Genomic DNA, 19,318 nt, shown 5'->3' with positions numbered 1-19,318 from the left:
TTTCTGAAGCAAAAGGCAAAGCTTGGACAGAAGTAAAAATTTAGTCCATGGGAGTTCCACAGCCCAAACACCATCTCCTCTGGGGACATCAGCTGCTCTACAAAGCGTGAGAAGAGGATGCAGCATGTGAGGACTGTGAAAGGTTGAAGAAGCGTGCACAGTCCCTCTTCACTCGCCATTCCAGTGTCGTCTGCAATAACTCCGAATCCAGCCTGATGTACTCTCCTTTTGTTTTTCAGTGCTCCTTAGTGACACATTGACACATCCAGATTTTGCTTTACTCACCATGAAGGCCACAGTCATTGCAACCTTCTTTGGTAAGTACAGTTGATGTGCTGCAATTAGTAGTTTGTGTGTTTGTACTCTCCTGTCCTGGCTGCTGACCAGTGGCTGCTGGCTTCTTCTCTTCCCTTTTGACTCTGTGTGGTTGAGGAAGCTCTCAATGGCAGGTGGAGTAAGCCTTGGCACAGCTTTTCAGAAATGGACTACTCAAACTTCTTGACTGTGGCATTGAAACAATATTAATCACTTGCAGAGATTTCTAAGTACATGACCAGCTGCATGCAGTCCATATCAGATGGCACAACTGGGCCTGAAAAATGTCTGTAATGTAAAGATTCCCTCTAAAGAAAAATCAGCTGTTTCTTATGTGGGAGCATCCCTTCCCAGTTTTTCTCTGTGTTCTTGCTTTTCCCATGACCAAGAAGGTGCTAAAGAAAAAGGCTGTAAATGTGTCTTATTTTCTTTCCCCTGGCAGTCAGACAGGATCTCGCTTTTTGGGAAAAAGTAGAGAATCCAGAATTTGCAGTTCATCTTCTATGAACACTCTGGTTGATCAAGCATAATTTCTTAGTGTACTTTACTTACATGTCTCACTTTGATGGAGATCCAGCCACCACACAGCGTAATGGTGCTGTATGACTTTAATTGTGACATTCCCAGGCAATATTCCCTCTAGCTTGGATCCTCAAGTCTGGCAGGATAGCCATTCTTAGCTCAAATTCATAGCCATCTATGTAGTTCTTCTGTCTTTACTAAGAGACCAAATCACTTTCTCCACATTACATTATGCCCTAATATTGCATGTAGTTGGGACTTTGCACTTTGTTTTCCACTGGTTCACTCCTGTTTTTTTATAACTACAGTTTTGCCTTGGTTACACAACTGCACCAGTGACAAAAGGCCCCAATACTGCATCTATACCCTGTTACTTCAGAGACTGAGAGACTGATTTTTCTTTAGAGGAAGTTCAAGGAGTGATTAAGTCTGCAAACTCTCTGCAAGCAGTCTAGGGGGAGAAGAGCATAAAAGAAAGAAATAAGACTGCTGTTGCATATTTTAGTAAGATTAACTTAACAAATGATGAGAGGATCAGCCAACACATCATAGAGAGTTTCAGTTCCCTCTGAAAGCTCAGAGAAGGGAAAGGTGAAGAGGAAAGTCAAGATATTTGTAATGAAGTTATTAATTACCCATAATATAGTGCTTATAAAATAAGCACAGAGAATGAAGAGTTTTTGTGCATTCCGCACTTAGCAAGTAAACCTAACAAGGTAAGCTACATGCATATATTGTGATGCATGTTTTAACATAACAGCGTATGTCTCTTTTACTATTACACTTTTCAAATCATGATTCTACTTACTGAAGAAAATCAGTGCCCTTGCTGTGACAGGATACTGGGACATGCCACACTAGAACTTCATATGGTCCATACTGCTGCCCAGTGTCCCATACCTGCTACCACCAGTGAGTGAAATGCCACAACGCACGATTACAGGATAACCTCCTTGCTGGGCTATTAAGAAGTCTCTTTCTCTCCCTAACTTCCCAGTTGCTTTATGCACAGAACATGTTGTTTCACTGACATCTCTATCACACCAATTACAGAGTTTCCACTGCTCGTGGAAATGCTGGGGCCTTCCGTGATTTTCTGGACCACATGGACTCAATGGCATCTTTTGGTAGTGAGTGCTACAGATGAACGTGTGAGATGAACTGATCTTTAATCCCCTTCAAAAAACTGCCCCACAGTAGATGCCATTTTAACTGCAAACTTAACCAACAAGTAGAAACCTAGCTGTGGCTATTTCCATTTCGTTTTTTCAACCTCTTGATTCAAATTTGGGAAATCTCATGCACAGGAGTTTGTGGTGACTGACGTAGATAGTCTGCCTTTTTCCTGATACTATGTTTTCTTTGTTTTAGGTGTGTTTCTTATATGTACATATGCAGCTAAGGAAGCTACAAAGAAGACAAAAAAGGCTAAGCTATGTAAGTAGTCCCAGTAGTATTCTTGGCTGCTTTACAGCAGGCATGTCTGATGCATAAAAAAAGTGCAAAGTGAGGTTATATTCTGGTAACTCTTCACAATTGTCTGCAGAGTCAATGGGAGCATACGTTAACTAGCAGATTCTTTTACTGAAATCGAATCATTAAGCGATTGTGTGCTACTGAATGTGTGCAAAGGGGACATTGTGTACTTCACTACTAAAATATGTCTTCATAGGTCATTAGGTACCACACAAGGATCTAAGCAAGCACTAAGGTTTTCACAGAGAGAAGGTCATAAATACATGAAATGGACCTGCTGTAACACAAAGCATATGTAGCTGATTAGCATGAAACAAGTGGTGCATGTCCTATGCACTAGGATGTATAACTTTCAGCTATACTGCTGTAAGGGCATTTGCATCCACAGATTATTTTCTCCTTTAGTTGACAAACAAGCCTGCTGCGAGGTTCTGAACTCACACTTGAATGCCTTGCATGAAGTAAATTGTACCCAGCAAATAGTTTTAAAAATTAACAACAAGATAATGGGCTGTGGCTGCAGCCCGACATTATAGATGGCATGCAGCTACATGAGCACATCGGGAAGCTTGGGAAACATCCTGCCTCGTGTGTGCACAGTCCTTCCCGGTTCTGACTTACAGCACCTCTTCCCTTACCCCCTCCTTCCCACACGTTAACCACAGCCTGGGTGACTACATTTCTTTCTCTCTCCAGCAAAGTGTCATAATGGATATTTCCTTCAGAGAAGCAAACACTGAAGGTCAGAAATATCCTCAGGCATCTTTATTCCATCCCTTGTTAGAGCCACATCCCTCGGTATAGGGGTTACTATGTGTTATACCGTAAATGCAGAACACAGAGACTTGTATCCCAAAACCATTGATATGAAGGCATAAGAGGAGGGCATCCCTGTCTCTCAGTTACTCATTGTTTCATGACAAGATCACCTAGCTATGAAAACATTCAACCTGACTTTACCAAGATTTTGCACTCACAGATATACCCCAGATCGATTGCGATGTCAAGGCGGGGAAGATAATCAATCCAGAATTCATTGCAAAATGCCCTCCTGGATGTCAAGATGTAAAATACCGTGTTTATGGCACAGACATTTATGCTTCCTTTTCCAGTGTGTGCAACGCTGCAATTCACAGGTGAGTAAGTTTAAATGAGCAAGGCACTCAGACAAAACCGCCATTTCAGTGTAGGGAGCTCTTGGCTTTTCAAACCCTTTAAAGTTCCCACTGCCTTGTAGGTTTGATTGCAGGCTGCTGTTCTAGTAAAAAACCTGCGAGAAAGACCATGTCAGATGCAATGGATCCAATCTTATAAAGTGCTGTCAGTCCTGTAGTCCTATTGAAATCAGATGTGTCTGAAGACGTTTCTCAACCTTTGGAGAAGTGTCTTGAGATTTGCAGATCTCTCATTCATGCATAGCAAATTACTATTGTACTATTATTATTCAAGTGGAAGATAGCGATGGAGCTGCTGCTACTAATATAACTTCAGAAAAAAATAGGCATATCACCAGTGACGAATGCATATAACTCTCATACTCCTGGGATTGGTTTTGGTTCTCCAGATTTGAATTTAACTGTCCTTGACATCAAAGGCTGAGTAATGTGCTTTCCTGCCACAGAAAAGGACACTGGGCAAGGAAACGTATAATACAAATTTATAGCACAGATTTTGCTGAGTTTTATTAGCCATGCAAAAATGTGCATAAAATTTTAATGGACAATAACTTCACCACCAAAACACACTAGAATTGTAGGCAGGATGCCTTCAGCTGAAAATGCAGTAAGAACTTATAAAGCCTGATTGACATCTTGACTTCATTCGGAGTTACTCAAGCTATTGCAGTGCTTCCAGTTCTGTGAAATAGCTGGGATCTTGAGTACAGTTGAATGGCTTTGGGACTTTATACCTTCCCCCTGCACTGCGCCGTGCGCAGGCTGACGTGCCGGTGTGCATCGGCCTGCCACCTCCTGGCTGCAGCTCTGCCTGCTCAGCCCCTTGCTGAGGAGATGGCTGCCAGGTGACTGGCTTTCAAACGACAAATTCTTCCTTCGGATGCTGGTGCACAATGGAAATTGTCTCTGCACGCAGAGCTCGTCCCAAAGGGAAGTTACAAAATACTGATAGCGACTGCAATTTCCCCCGTAGTTCAAATGCTGGCTGCCTGTATCGTTGCAGTAAGGATTTCGGTTTTCCTTGTTTGCCAGCTGAGTTTGGCTTTGTTAGCTTATATGTTGCATTTCTGCAGACAGTGAATTTCCTTTCCTTACAGTTATTTTACCAGCAGCTTCTTGCAATCATCAGAGAAAGCTACAGCTCTAACGTATTCTTCACCATTGTTTGCTGCCCATTACTTATTTTCCTTCGCAGTGTCATTATTGCCAGTCCTACCACCCTTCTCGAGTTGCCGTCGCTCCCTGATTTGCCTCCTTTCCTAATGATGCCACAGCAGGTTGCATACACTGAAGGTTTTCTGTTTGTCTCGAGATACATGTTACGTCATATTTCAAACAGCATTTAATACGCACCGCACATGGAGCCTGCCAGGTTTTTTACAGCTTCCAGCAATATTGTGTTCTGTTTACTCCAGTTTGAGGTCAGAACCAGGCTTAGTTTTTTGCAGATAATGCATACTGGAACTCAAAGAAAACAATTTTTTACAAAAGAACAAGTCAAGTGAGTGGGAGGTTTGCCTCAAATTTGTATTTCTGTCACATGGTTGGCCCAAAAACTCCTCTGAGTACCTCTCCCTGTATCTTCAGTCATTCAATCAAGCTTGCAGGAATGTTAACAAAGGCAATAGCTTGTTTTTTTGTGTGTGTGTGCAACTGGGTCAACATTAAACACAGAACCAGTAGAACAGTGGGAAGAGCAAACAGATCCCAACAGCACTTTGTAACAAATTGTTCTTCTCTATGTAGAAGAAGCACAAATATTTCTTAGCACCAGACTTAGTAGTAGCATCACAGCTCCACTACAGCCCCTAGTTTAAAGGTAAAAGTGAATGCTTCATACCTCTTGCATTGTTGAACAGTTTTGGGGGGAAATTTCCACCTTCAGACACCATGTTTTCCCCTTGCAGTGGTATAATTGACAACGCAGGTGGGAAGATCCTCGTCCAGAAAGTTGCTGGCCACTCCGGTTACCGTGGGAGCTTCTCCAACGGGGTCCGGTCCCTGTCACTGCCGCGCTGGAGGGAGTCCTTCCTCGTGTCAGGTACCGTGGTGGAGCGCCGGAGCTGCCTGCCCTCCCCAACCAGCCAGGCAGCCACAGGCAGAGGGGGAAGCAGCCTTCTCATTTTAAAGACCTGTTTAATCACTGCAGGCCCACCCCACCTAGCTTTAGCAGGAATAATGCACTTGAGACAGTTTTTATTCTAGGCTTCCTATACAGCCCGCAAAGAGACATATGCACCACCAGCAGTGTGCTCGGTTCAGCCCAGCGTGGGTCTGAGCCCACTGCAGCAGGTGACAGGCAGTCTGGATTGACTCTCTGAGGGCACCTTAACTCTTGCTACTGATGCGTAAAATCTGAGCCTCGGTACTGATGGGGAGGTCTTCCTATTGCACTTGCTCTCTGCCCTGGTAAGTACTGCTGCTAGGGGAACTAAAGGGCCTTTTGGCCATTTGAAGCATCTTCAGCCTGCACCTGAGTTCGCATCTTCTGAAGCAACTTCTGACTTCTCTCAACCCATCTCAAGCCACATATAGCCATACTGTATTTATGCAAACCCTATATTAAGCAATTCTGTTGGTGCATCCCAAGTATGTTATGAATTCGCCCCACCTCTGTTAGCCAAACAGTTTTGATATCTACTCAATGCAGGGAAAGCCATCTTAATTTAATGCTCATTCCTTTTTTCTCCCCATAGTATATAGAGCAGCTCACTTGTATTCACTGACAAAATTCACAGGTTTTTTTATTTTTTTAATTAGATCCCCTTTACACCAGCTTCAGATTGTCTTAAACCTACTTGCACTCATTCTACCTGTGTGAAAGGAGGGTCTAATTTACATTGCTTTACGTACAATTTCTAAATCTAACTTCTTGCTGTGTAAATACAGTGGGTCAGTTCTTGCTAGTCCGCACTTTTGGAGGTTTGGGATAGGTACGACCAATTGATGTTAGTTAACTACATCATTCCTGGAAAAACCAACAGCTCAACCAACTGAACAGCCACTAAAAATGGAAGAATTTGTGGACAGCAAAGGAGATCTCAGAAACTGACTAAAATGAACTGTTGTCTGGAGTTTGCATTAATATATTTGAATGCACTTTTTACAGAATTCTGCCATGGGTACACCACATTATGAGAAGGATTTATTTTGGATGAGTAGGAATTTCCTGGAAAAGTTGAACTGCCACTTGTACTTGTTGCTGTTTTTTCCCCAACAAACAGCACATTGTAATTCTGGTACATAAATGGGAAATAAGATTTTTTTTTTACCTCAGCAGCTGCTCAGTTGTTATCCCATAAAACTGTAGGAATTTTTGATTTATAGTAACAAATCTTTATTCTTAATTAATGAGACACTATAAAAGATGATACAAGAGAAAGTTACAAGCACATGTAAGAGGCGATGATGAGAAATCTGGGTATGTGTAGGCATGATGAGATTTGTCCCTCATGCACTTAATTTTATGTGTGCTGAGTGCTCTCACTGATGTCAGTGGAACTACTTAGTTTATAAACTAGCTCAAGTGTAAATCTAACATCATATATCATATAACATATTTTATATATAAATAGGAAGAAAACTCTCACTATAACTACAGAAAATGTGGGAATTCTAAAATTTTAGAGAGAAATTTAGAAGACTAAAAGCCCGGGAAGGCTGTGCTATTCATCTTCACAGCCTGAGGCTGAATGCAGACAGATCTCACTGTCAAAAAGATACAAGTTGGGTTTCTTTTTACAATTATGATTCATAAAAAGACAGAGCTGCATAAAGCATTCCCCAATAAAAATACAAAGTCACCTAAGGCATTAGTTTCAGGACAACTTTAGAGCTTGAACTGAATCCCCTTTTCTCCAGCCAAATTCCCTTTCAGCAGACCAGACCCGTATGTGCTACGGTACCCTGGAAATATGCCAACAGTTTATTCCTAGTTAGGATATTGTCACCAAGAGTTTGTGATGTTTAAATTGTGAATGAGCATCCGCAGAAAAAAGCACAGAAGAGGAATCCTCGGGGGACCCAGGCGATGAAGTGGTGTGATTTAGGGGCAGAGCGGGACTAGGTCTGTCCTCTGGGATTAAAGCAGCCAGCACACCAGGAGGTATGCAAATGCGCTGGTATTCACTTTCAAGCACTGAAATGCCTTGGCACTCAGTTGAATGACTCCATTCAGTTTAGTGGGAGTTTTTCAGCTAGTGGGTTAAGAAAATAGAGTCCTAAACCTCTGGGTTTGCTAGTCACAAATAAGCGTGACAGGGTGAGCAGCCATCACCCCATAGCTTGTACTTCAACAGCCAGAAGTTGAGGTTTTCAGCCCACATGTAAACCCATTTTTAAGTATGTTAAGCAAACTCCAACCTAGATGCAATGTTTTCCAGACAGTGGAAAAGACATGTTACCATTGCTTCAGAGAGCAGGGCCACATTCAGGTCAGGCCTCAGACCTACTTCGTGATCACATATGGGATGCAAGTTGCTGTTGACCAAAAGCCCCAGAGCCCGGGAGCAGCCAGTCCCCATGCCAGCTAGTTTATTTGCACAGCAGCAGGCTTCAGGTTTGCATTAGAAATCAGATTAGCACAGAAATATTCTAAATTAAAATCATATTATTATGCTATTGCTACATCTATGTAATGACTCATACCTTACAACTCTGCCTCTGTTGGGGATGAAGAAATGCGTTTAGAAGTCATCTGCAATCCTATAACTTTTCCGTCTTTCTACCAAATTGTCAGAAGAGCTCCCTTGTCCTGCTTGGATCCTGATCCTGGTTTTGGCTCAGAGGCAAGTGGAAGTGAAGACCTGCTGTCCTTCACTTAGGCTTCTGTGAGAGACCCGAGGGCAAGGATGAAGCTCCTTCCGGCTAGTCCTTGCGCGCTAACTTGCCAGCTCTGATCTTTGGCAGATCTGTGTTGACTTCAGTGGAGCTGCTCTCAGTTTATACCACTGTAAATGAGAAATAGAATAGATCCTTATATCATTACTTCATTAGTATCTCAAACTAACAACTTCTTCCTCTAGGGTTTTTTAATGACAGCTGAAATTTCAGAGAGGAGTAAAACAAAGGAGAAAGAAACATGAAAAGGGACAAAGGACAGTGCCTCTCTAGCTCCATGGCCATCCCTGTACATAGAGGCCCAGTTCCTCTGGCATATACCTTTCTTTGTGTACCATCACAGGGGAAACAGCCCCCAGGTCCCAGGAGTGGCTCAGTCTGTAGCAGCTGATTCTGTTCTGTGCTGTTGGTCTCTGGATTAATCACCCAGGATGAAAACTGGCATGCTTGCAGTGCCATATACACCTTCTAAAAGAATCCACTGAAGGAATAAAGGAAAGCAAACCTAGCGTTACCATCATGACTCAGGTTTTGCAGGAGGTGGAGGTAGGTCTCATCTGAGGTGGTCCAGATGCATACCACAGCACAGCATCTTGTAGCCACAGTTACCAGGGTCCGGAAGTCCTACATCCACCACATCCTAGAGGCCAGAGCAGTCTTCCCTACACTGGGCTTCTCTGCCACACTTTTCATTCAGTGATATACGGGAATATAAAAACTGCCCCAAAAGATGGAATTGCACGGCCACATGTACCAATAGAGATGGCATGTGATGCGGCACTAAAAAGATTTGTGGTTCAAAGCTTAACTGGGAAACGTACCTCATTGTTTTAAGACAGGACCCTCATTTTAGATCTAAATATAGGTACCATATGTTCCCACACACAAGCACAGCCTTCTCTCACTGTTATTATTGCAAAAGACTGTTGCCTGAAATGGCATGTTGCAAAAGTGAGGTCAGAGAAGAATGTCGTGTGCGTGATGAAATAAATCCCACATCAAACATGCTTTCTAACTCAACTGCCCAGTCAGGCACTGGAAAAGGCTGCCTAGGGAGGTTGTGGGTTTAAGTACAGGTTATACAGATGTCCTTCAGGAACGGTCCTCTTATGCTTAACACCATTTGAGAGCAAAGGAATGAACTAACTGACCTCTTCAAATCTTTCCCAGGAGTCGTTTTCATGCTTTCTAACTTTTTTTTTTATGATGCTGGATTTAGGAATTGGTATTTTTAGTGGCATGGTTTTGAGATTCTGCCAGCAGATGTAAGAAATCTACAAAACAATGAGTTGGGCAGTAAAGAAGTGGGGTCTGATTCTGAATGCGTATGTTAGATTGGAGTTTTGCTGCAAGAAAACTTAGAAATTTTTTGTAATGCTTTTTAATGACCTTTTTTGTAGAGGGAAAGCCAAGAAAAGGTGTGACATATCCATCAACTCTTGAATATTCTTCTTCAAAAAGCACAACTGTTAAATCAGGCAAGTAATTATGACTGACTCTCCCTTAACATCCATTCACAACTATCTGTTGTAGTGTTTCAGTTGTGTAACCCAAAGATATAATTATTCAGAGTCAGAAGTTAATGCATCCCTTAGTATCTCATCCAAATGCCTCATTTTTTATGTTAAGCATATGGAAATTATCCCAAACAATTTCTATTTTTTGGTCATACCATGTTTTACAGACTTCTGTTCCCAAGTACTCACTGTTAGTGACGATGATGTACTGATTATATGAAAGCATTTGAGGTTTACATGTTGACTTTCTCCTGATGTTATTCATGTTATCTTTTGGGATATTCAATGTTGAATGTGTAATAATAAATAATAACATAATACTAATGACACAGGTGGCAATGCACTGCCTGTCAGTGTGTGCCTCCATCCAAGGCCACAGAGAGGTTACATGGAGTCCTGCTCTTCTCCTGACCATTATTGTTTGGTCCATGGAAGCAAAGTACAGAGCTCTTTCCTCATCTTTAGGCTTTTACTTGCACAAGGCACATTTTCATGTAAACGCTGTAGTTGTTCAGATGGAATATGCATCACTCAAAGCCGTGCCTTTACTTTGCAATAGCTTTACATTTACAATCAAACAGGTACAGATTTCTATATGTGTCTTGACCAGATACACAGAAATTACTGACCCAGTTATGCACTGCTAGAAGAGAGGCAGTACCTTAGAAATTTTGGCTTTTTCTAGGAAACAATCACTAAACACCACATCTCATCATTCCCAAATGTACCCACACGTGAAGTATCATCAGCCCAAACGTCTCACACCAGACCAGGGACAATCACAGCCAGGGTAGAGCTCAGCAGGCTGCAAGCAATGATTTCTTCCACCAGTGCTAAAAGCCACATTATGTGAAAATCAGTATAGGAATGGGGAGCATCATCAAGTCACATCTCAGACACACAAACTAACTACCAGAAGACTCTTCCTGCAGCAAACCAGGTGCAAGCGGTTTCCTTCACTTCGTTCCTGAATCACAGTGTGAATGAAAATGTTAGAATCCTAGCAACAAAGACCGTGCATTCACGCAGAGAAAATGCAGGATGATCAAAGGCGCAAATAATAACTGTTACATCAAACTCAGTGCTCAAGGACGCCACTGCCTTGCTTTGCCCAGCTCTGTCCCACAGGTAGCAAAGAGATCTGATGGTCACAGTCCATCTTCCCCAAGCCCCGCTTGGCCCTGTCAGCCCTCCTTAGCCCTACTGCCTCAGCCCAGCAATCTCAGCTGTACTCTGCTAGAAACAGCTTATTCTTAAGACAAAAATCTCTGTAATATCATGCTGGGACCATGTTGTGATAGAGGATTTCCTACTTCTTTCTTAATTTTAAAAAAGCTATCTTTTCCTTCTGATTTAAATTATAGAGACCACATTGCACACTTGGATACTTAAACCCATTATCTATAGGAGGTAAAGGCAGTCCTTTGAGGATTACACTCACTTGCTGCCAGATTAGCAAAAAATCCTACTTCACACCTGATCAGCTGTCAGAGATACAATTTTGGTCCTCATCCCAGGGACACCACAGATTAATAGTGCCTGACATTTCTTTAAATGCTGCTGGTGGTTACAGTGCTTCCCAAATGCTGGGCACAGCAAGAAAAACCTTCCCAAAATTGTCACTATTCACTGCTGGTAAAAACAATCAAAAGCTGTTGTTTTAAAAAAAATGATACATATTTTTAGGACATCGTTAACCCTGGAGTAATTTTTCAAATAGGTCAATGCTGCCAAAATAGCTAGAGAAGAGAAGAGAAGAGAAGAGAAGAGAAGAGAAGAGAAGAGAAGAGAAGAGAAGAGAAGAGAAGAGAAGAGAAAAATATGGAAGATCAAAATCCTCCAGTACTCAGTCAGACATAAAAGCAGAGGCAGATTCTTTTGCAGGGTAGCAGTAAATTAACTGTAATAAATCTTCCAAGTACTTTGATGACCTTGGTCTTAGAAGAAAAAAAGGACCAAAAAAATCTCCCTTTTCCTTCTAAGCCAGTCTGTGGCATTCAGGATTTGGCCCCATGATGATCTGACAATGTCAGGCAAGAAAGAACTACATCTGAACGTGAATTAGTGACTGAAATATTGCATATTAGCTGGTATTCCCCAAACACCCTACACACACCATGACCCTGATTCTCAGAACACGCTGCAACTCAGAGGAAAAATCAACAACATGATGCATTAATCTTATGAGTATTGGTTTATTAATAGTAAAACCCCATATTTATTGCTCACTTCAGAAATTCTATTGACATTGGCAGAAGCTTTTGGGCAGTAAAAATGCCTAAATTTGGCACCAAAAATATGGGGTGACTACTCTCTAGGGGCACCCAGCCATCACTTTTTCTCGCTCGGTGAGAAAGCTCTGATTAGACTAACTGAACTACCTAATGCCAGGTGATGGGATGCTTTCCTTTGGGGACTTATAATCTCTAAATAAGAAACTTAAAATTATTTTCTTCCAGAGCTGCATTTCCTAATGTGTTTTAATTTTGCTTCAGATCCTAAAAAGCCAGAGCAAGACCTAAAAGCCATGAAGAGCGCAGATACCACTAATACATCAGAAAAAGCATCAGAACAAGGTATGGGTTTGGGATCTCGGTGCTCTTTTGAAGTATCCCTCCCAGTCTAAACTGCCTGCAGATGCTTATAGGAAGCAGTTTGACACTGGTAATACATAGAGCTTTACCTTCCCTGTCCAACCTCCTCTCTACAGCTTCTTTCCCACTGAACCAGCCCTGTTACAGGAGTGCTTGAAGGGTATTTGCCAATCCAGGGAAGAGAGGGCACCTTCTCAGTTTAATTTCTGCCTGCGCTTTCGGTCGGTTCAGGTGCCATGAACTTCAAAAGCCTGCGTTACAGCTTTCGGCAATTTCCTATGCAGGGCATGTGGCCTGCAAACCCTTTGAAGATACTGTGAGGGAGATGGGCACCCTGCCTGCAGGAGCACTGGGAACAGCTAGCCCTCGAGAGCCCTCCTCTTGTGTTAAAGGCTCCACCAGAAACACAGCCAACATCCACCAAGGCAACATCTTTTCTCTGCTCTTACTATGCTGCTTCCTTGGGTTTTCTGCTAATACCGTTAGGTCCCAGAGTCCTTGCTCCTTGCAGCCTGGAGTATAATCCCGGCCGTTGTGCCCGCTCCCCGCTCTGGCAGCACCAGATCGCAGGGGGAGACTCACTGTGCCCTCTGTCTTCTTTCTTTTAGTGCAGCAGCGCGGAGCAGGGCACCGTTCAGCCCAAAGAGAGCCATTCATACTGATTTTTTCAGCTGAGTTGTTTTGTTTTTCTCCTGAGCTCTCTTTCAGCATTATCCCATTAAAACTGTCTGAGATCTGAGTTTTTCACTGGCTAGCATTAGGTGGTAATTAATCCACCAGACAGTTTCATGACGATGCTTTCCAAAAGGAGAACATCCAGCAATAAAATACAAGCTTGTGCTGTGCAGCAATGAATAGACTGCACACCATTCCCTTTCAGTGTACACAGCATGTCAGGCCATCCCCAGGGCTATGGGCAGGGAGGAGAGGAACAAGACTGAGGTGAACATGGAATATATTTTAGGGCATTTTTTTGTAGGTAGATGGAGAAGATAACGGTGAAGGCTCTTTTTCAAGACAGTGACTCGAAAGAGCTGTAAGCATGTTAACAAGTTCTTATAAGGATATTTAGGATGCAAATTCTGCAACTAGAATTGTCTCTGTTCTCACAACAGATGATACATTTTAAAAGTAGTAGCAACTGTGAGATGAGTCAAAGTTAGATGAAATCGGCACCTCCCAGGTGGTGCTCTCCCTGGCTCCCCTCAGGAGAAGCCCTAAGGCTCCCTGCTCCGGCTCTGACCCACTCCATAAATCACCATTACCTGAAAGTTGTCTTTCTGCCAAAATCATTTCAGTGCTGTGGTGGGCAACGCATATTTTATTCTGGTCTGTGACTCAGAATGGCCATCTTTTGTTTCCAGATGTCAGCTGATTTCCATTTGTATGGACTTTCTAACTGCTTAATTACACTGAGAAAAGATGATAACAAAATGGAAACTGCAACTGCAACTGGCTGGTTGAACCATTTCATAGGTCTGAGACATCTGTCAGGTTGATAGGTATTCCTGGCCAAAGCAGAGAAAGTATAGGGAAAACATTAAGGCTACAACAGGCTGCCAGCACCCTCCGGAGAGCGGTGTGATACTGCGTCACACAGGCATGTGTGCTACACATCCATACAGCCAGGGAGGCACTAACGGCTCCACAGATGAGGATGCTTGTAGACATCCTGAGGAGAACACCGGTGTCTGGGTTGCCTTAAACAGTAAGCGCTATTAATCATGCTTCCATGCGGGTCACACATCCAGCTGCAGTGATTGTGTCACACATCCAGCTGCGGCGCTCATATCAATGTTCCTACAGGGGATGGAGTCCGCAAAGAGTATCAGACATCTCCGGTGCCGACACCAGCTACACAAATGGCCACCACAACTCCAACACCAACAACCACGACGACAGATCCTTCCACCACAACACCAAAGCCAACCACGACACCTGCAACAACCAGAACCACAACAGTTGCAGCTGCAGCCAAGACTCGAGCCGGACTGCATAGGGTCAGAGATATAGGTCAGTAGCATGGATGTTTGAATTGCTTTCTTCCTGACCTACAGCTTTCCTAAAATTTAAGGAACAAGACATGCATCTGAATATACCATGATTTAGTAAATCACTAATTCAGCAATTCAATGTAGAAATAGTAGGAGTGGATAAAGAAATTAATTCCAGCAGATGGGCTGGAGTTAGAGTTGTGGTATAGCTTTCGAGGTATGTACAAAATCAGTATGTCTCACATAAACCCAAATGTGTGTAGATTCTCTGAGATGAGAGTTCATCTGCAGTAAGCAGTACAACTATGGATGCTCTTTATACTGGCATATAAATTGATTCATGGGGGAGTAAGCTCTCCATCCCCAAATGCTGTCATGATTTTCAGGTATAGGAGTCAACAACTAGTACTTTGATTCGCATCAAAGTACTTGGGGAGGAGTGGCTGGAGAGCTGCCTGGCAGAAAAGGACCTGGGGGTGCTGGTTGACAGCCGGCTGAACATGAGCCAGCAGTGTGCTCAGGTGGCCAAGAGGGCCAATGGCATCCTGGCTTGTATCAGGACTAGTGTGGCCAGCAGGACCAGGGAGGTGATAGTGCCCCTGTACTCGGCACTGGTGAGGCCGCACCTCGAGTACTCGGTTCAGTTTGGGGCCCCTCATTACAAGAAGGACATCGAGGTGCTGGAGCGTGCCCAAAGAAGGGCAATGAAGCTGGTGAAGGGTCTAGAGAACAAGCTTTATGAGGAGCGGCTGAGGGAACTGGGGTTGTTTAGTTTGGAGAAGGGGAGACTGAGGGGAGACCTTATCGCTTTCTACAACTGCCTGAGGTTGTAGCGAGGTGGGGGTCGGTCTCTTCTCCCATGTAACAAGCGATAGGGCGAGAGGAAACGGCCTCAAGCTGTGCCAGGGGAAGTTTAGGTTGGATATTAGGAAAAACTTCTTCACTGAAATGGTAGTCAGGCACTGGAACAGGCTGCCCAGGGAAGTGGTTGATTCTCCATCCCTGGAGGTATTTAAAAGACAGGTGGACGTTGTGCTTGAGGACATGGTTTCATGGTGGACTTGGCCGTGATAGGTTAATGGTTGGACTCGATGATCTTAAGGGTCTTTTCCAACCTTAACAATTCCATGATCCTATGATTCTATGACATGTCTGGACTGAGAGTTCAACAAATAGGTCAAGACTCATTTTAGAATTAATTTTGTGATAATTTTCAATAAATGAAAGTTGTAATATATTTTTTTGTAACAGCTTTTGGATTTTAAAGATTAAAACACTGTGAAGGAATTCTCATATGATTTTTGCACACCTGGTTTTCCTTAACCTTTTCTTCTCTGTTTATTCTTATTCGTTAACATTGGGTTTTCTTGATTCAGTAGCTGAAAGTTAAAATCTCTTATTTTTAGGTTCTAGCAGTGTCCACCCAGCATATTCATCTGTGGTAGCTGCAGCATCAAGTAAGTATGGTGAAGAAGTATGTGCCACAAGGCATGCAGTAAAGTGTATTTTAAGGCAGCAATGATTCAATAACCTTTCAAGCCTCAGCAAACTCAACGACTGCATCCAAGTCTGGATTTAAACTGAAAAACAGATGCTTGGCCTGAATGTCAGAGATGTTGATCACCCACAGCTCTGGGGAAGCCTTTCTAGTGAATACCTGCCCATTTCAGCCTTGACAAATGCTGGGTTTCGCAACAGACAAAGCTTGTGCTGTTTGAATTGTGTTTTCCTATTGCTTCCTTCTGTCTTACTCTCTCAAAGAGAGACTTCATTTAGTTGTAACATACATGATGCAGAGGGCTGCATAGCCATCTAAACTTAGGGCTGAGAGATCTGAAATACCAGCTTACGTTAAATCAATGCTCTTTCGAAAACCTCAGGCTGTGGTTCTGAGTCTGGCATAAATGAGGTGTTATTCCTGGCATGCCACTCGTGGTATTGACAGCAGAGTGGCGGCTGCTCAGAGCTCTGCATCTCGATCCAGAAGCCTGCTCCCATTCCGGCCCGCAGCCTGCAATGCAAGTATTTAGAGGTGTTTTCCCATAAAATGTGTAATTGCTCAGCTGTGTGGTCAAGTAAAGGAGAATATTTTCAACTGTTTGCAAGTTTCTGAGCATGGGGATATGATTGCTTTTGAGTGAAAAGGGAGCTGGGCCGTCATTAGGTTTTATGTGCTGTTGCTATTTCTGAGTGCCTTGAGCTCTTCTTTGCTCTCACATACATAACTGTGGCCGCCCCTGCTGCCACGTAATTCAGAGCCAAGCACATGGCAGGGCAGGTGTCTTTTGGGCAATTCAGGTCTTGAGGGAAAGCTTCGTTAAGTCAAATTTAGCTGCAAGCCCAGAATAAGGGTAGGGGCTGGAGGGGAGTTAATCTTACCAGGCCAAATGTACAGGTATGTGTATGGCAGGATTTACAGAATTGCCAATTCAATTCAAAGGGGTTTAAATTCAGTGGGAATCTGCATCATTCAGTACCTAATGTGCCTGCAAACCTGGTCCTGCTTGTTGCTCTCTTTTCTATTTCCTATTCCCGCAGGCTGAGCACAGAAGAGGTCATTACTGTCTTTACTAGCAATTAGGAAACCCTGTTTGAGGTTCCCCAGTCAGTGAGACTGTTGAGGGTAAAGTTCTGGCAACACTGAAATCAGTGGGAAGGCTGTATTTGTCTTTAATAAGACCAAACCTTTCGTCAAAAAATGAAGGGGGGAAAAAAAAAAAAAAAGCACTCACTTTTTCAAGTCCTTCAATGGTCACTTCATTGCAATTTGGATCCATCTTTCTTCACAATTTTCTTTACTGAAGTTCTAAACAAAAATTAACTCCCAAAAGATTAAAGTGATCAGACTTAGGGAGAGGTTATTGTGAGCTGGAAGAGTGGTGGACACCTACTTCTGGTTTCACAGACTTCATTTCTAGGACCATGTCCAGCATGTCTGTACTCGGTATCTGGCTTCCTGAATTCTCCTGATCTCTTCTTGATTCTAAAAGAGAAGAACTGGCTAAAAAAAAATACAGAAAGTACAAATATAGTTTTGAAGTGATGACCATACACAAAGCACTTTTTATCACATTTCTCTACCTGAGAAGCTTTTAGGACTCACTCCAGGCCAGAGACATTCAGGCCAGAGTTTCTGATGATGCTGTTGGCCTTAACCAGAGCTTGGCTTGACTGGACAGAATCAAATGTTCTCCTGTCCATCTTGCCTCACAGGGACTGACAGATCTACCTCTCACAGATCTACCTCTCACAGGGCACTGGTAGTTTGCCTGCAAAAGACACCTCAAAAGTAAATAGCTTTGAAATAGAGCACAGTCAGAATGAGCATGGCTGTGGCTGCTGTTAGCTCCGACATTTCCATTTCCAGCCACTGGCACTAGCAAAAGTTCACAGAGGCAAAAGAAAAGCAGGACTTGCCACTTAGAGTAGTAGAGCAGGGGCAAAACTCCTCCATCCTAGCTCTTGTTGTTCTTTCCCCTTTATCTTCTGTTTGTCAAAGATACAGAAACAGGAAAAATATCTGAGACACTGCTCCATCACAGGACCCATGCTTTAAAGACTTGATGTGGCAAAACTGCCAAACGAAAACCCACTGATGTGGCCAGCATGACATTTTATCCAATATCTGCCCTACTAGCAAGTGCAGCACTTCACCAGTGCAGTATACGGTAAAGGACAATCCTCAGGGGGAAGCAGCAACGGCAGTGGGCTTTGAAAATGGATGCAAACTCTCTCCTGCTCTGGGCATAACTTCAGCTTCAGCCACGCTCTGGTACAATGACAGCTTCTGCCTCTTTCCAACAGCAGTTAGCCAAGCACGCTCCCAAGGGCCACAAACCCACTTGCCGTCTCCCATCCCAGGTATTCAAGCAATCGTTTCTTGCACAGCTGCTTGGACCCTAGATAAGGATTGGGAATAAATCCAGTGCTCCTGTGAACACTGCAATCATAAGCCATGTCCTGATCCTCGGTGCCACACTGAGGCACTGAGCTGGCAACCAAGCATCAGTCAGCGAGTGCCTGGGCGTCCAGCCACCACCATCACTCCTCCACCACCACTGTGTTTGCCCCAGCCGGTGATGGCATGGCAGAAACCAGCTTACTGGGGGATGGTGGTAACACGCCTTTGGGGGGGTACAGCAAGAGGGAACAGCCCCGAGGCCCAGCACAGTCAAAAGGAGCATAGAGAGAAATCCAGGTTGTTAACATGGGTGTGGAGGGTAAGTTAATTCATTAAAAAAGTAGCATAAAATACTTCTGATACTGAGCTAATCTCTCTCTCTTACCCTCTTGTGCTCTGTTTCTACTGACGTTGTAAGTAGTGTTATATACACTATATACACAGTGGCAAACCCGAAACAAGGTGAGCTCTCAGCCTCAGAGTTAAATTTCTTCCACCTCTTTGGCACGTACCGATCTCCCGCATGGAAAGCGTCCCCTGCACAACCCCATACAGCACTGCTGCACAGACAGACTTTTCCCTCCACAGCCTGAAACCTCAGCCTGGGCTAGCCGTGGTCCATCTGGAGTCAGAGCTACAGGCTTACAGAGTTTAAAAGCCTTGTCAGTTTTGGCAGATGAGCCTGTTATTTCCTTAAACAGGATCTCTTTGGCTTCTGGAGTTCACAAGGTCTCTCAGGACAGCTCCTAGAAATCCCATCAAAGGGCTCCCAGTGGCCTGTGAAGGTTCGAGTTGGGGTCAAACGCAAGCTATTTGCTGTCACCTAATTTTGCAATATCAAGTTCCCAAGGAGTAGCAGTTCCTGTTTTCTGAGACAACCATTCAAAATGGTCTCGTTTATGATATCTTATTGATGAAAATATATTAGGGGCCCCTGTCCGGTGTTCACAGGAGTCAGCTAGACCATTCCCACTGATTTTGCCAG

General features: G+C 43.5%; 1 protein-coding gene across 1 annotated transcript in view; it reads left to right on the top strand.

Moving 5' to 3' along the window:
• Positions 1–286: 286 nt before the first annotated feature.
• VIT (vitrin) overlaps positions 287–19,318 on the top strand; it is a gene marked incomplete at both ends in the record, with an annotated part of 37,731 nt that continues 18,699 nt past the window's right edge. Inside the window, 8 exons of the mRNA XM_082305440.1 lie at positions 287–317; positions 2,209–2,274; positions 3,293–3,449; positions 5,396–5,529; positions 9,728–9,805; positions 12,340–12,420; positions 14,245–14,451; positions 15,839–15,889. Coding sequence (XP_082161566.1) covers positions 287–317; positions 2,209–2,274; positions 3,293–3,449; positions 5,396–5,529; positions 9,728–9,805; positions 12,340–12,420; positions 14,245–14,451; positions 15,839–15,889 — 805 coding nt within the window. The remainder of the gene's footprint in view (positions 318–2,208; positions 2,275–3,292; positions 3,450–5,395; positions 5,530–9,727; positions 9,806–12,339; positions 12,421–14,244; positions 14,452–15,838; positions 15,890–19,318) is intronic.

This window comes from Platalea leucorodia (assembly GCF_965183815.1).
Source record: "Platalea leucorodia genome assembly, chromosome: 3".
NCBI classification, from domain to species: domain Eukaryota; kingdom Metazoa; phylum Chordata; class Aves; order Pelecaniformes; family Threskiornithidae; genus Platalea; species Platalea leucorodia.
Note: the sequence above shows the minus strand (reverse complement) of the source record. Positions and strands in the feature narration are given on the sequence as shown.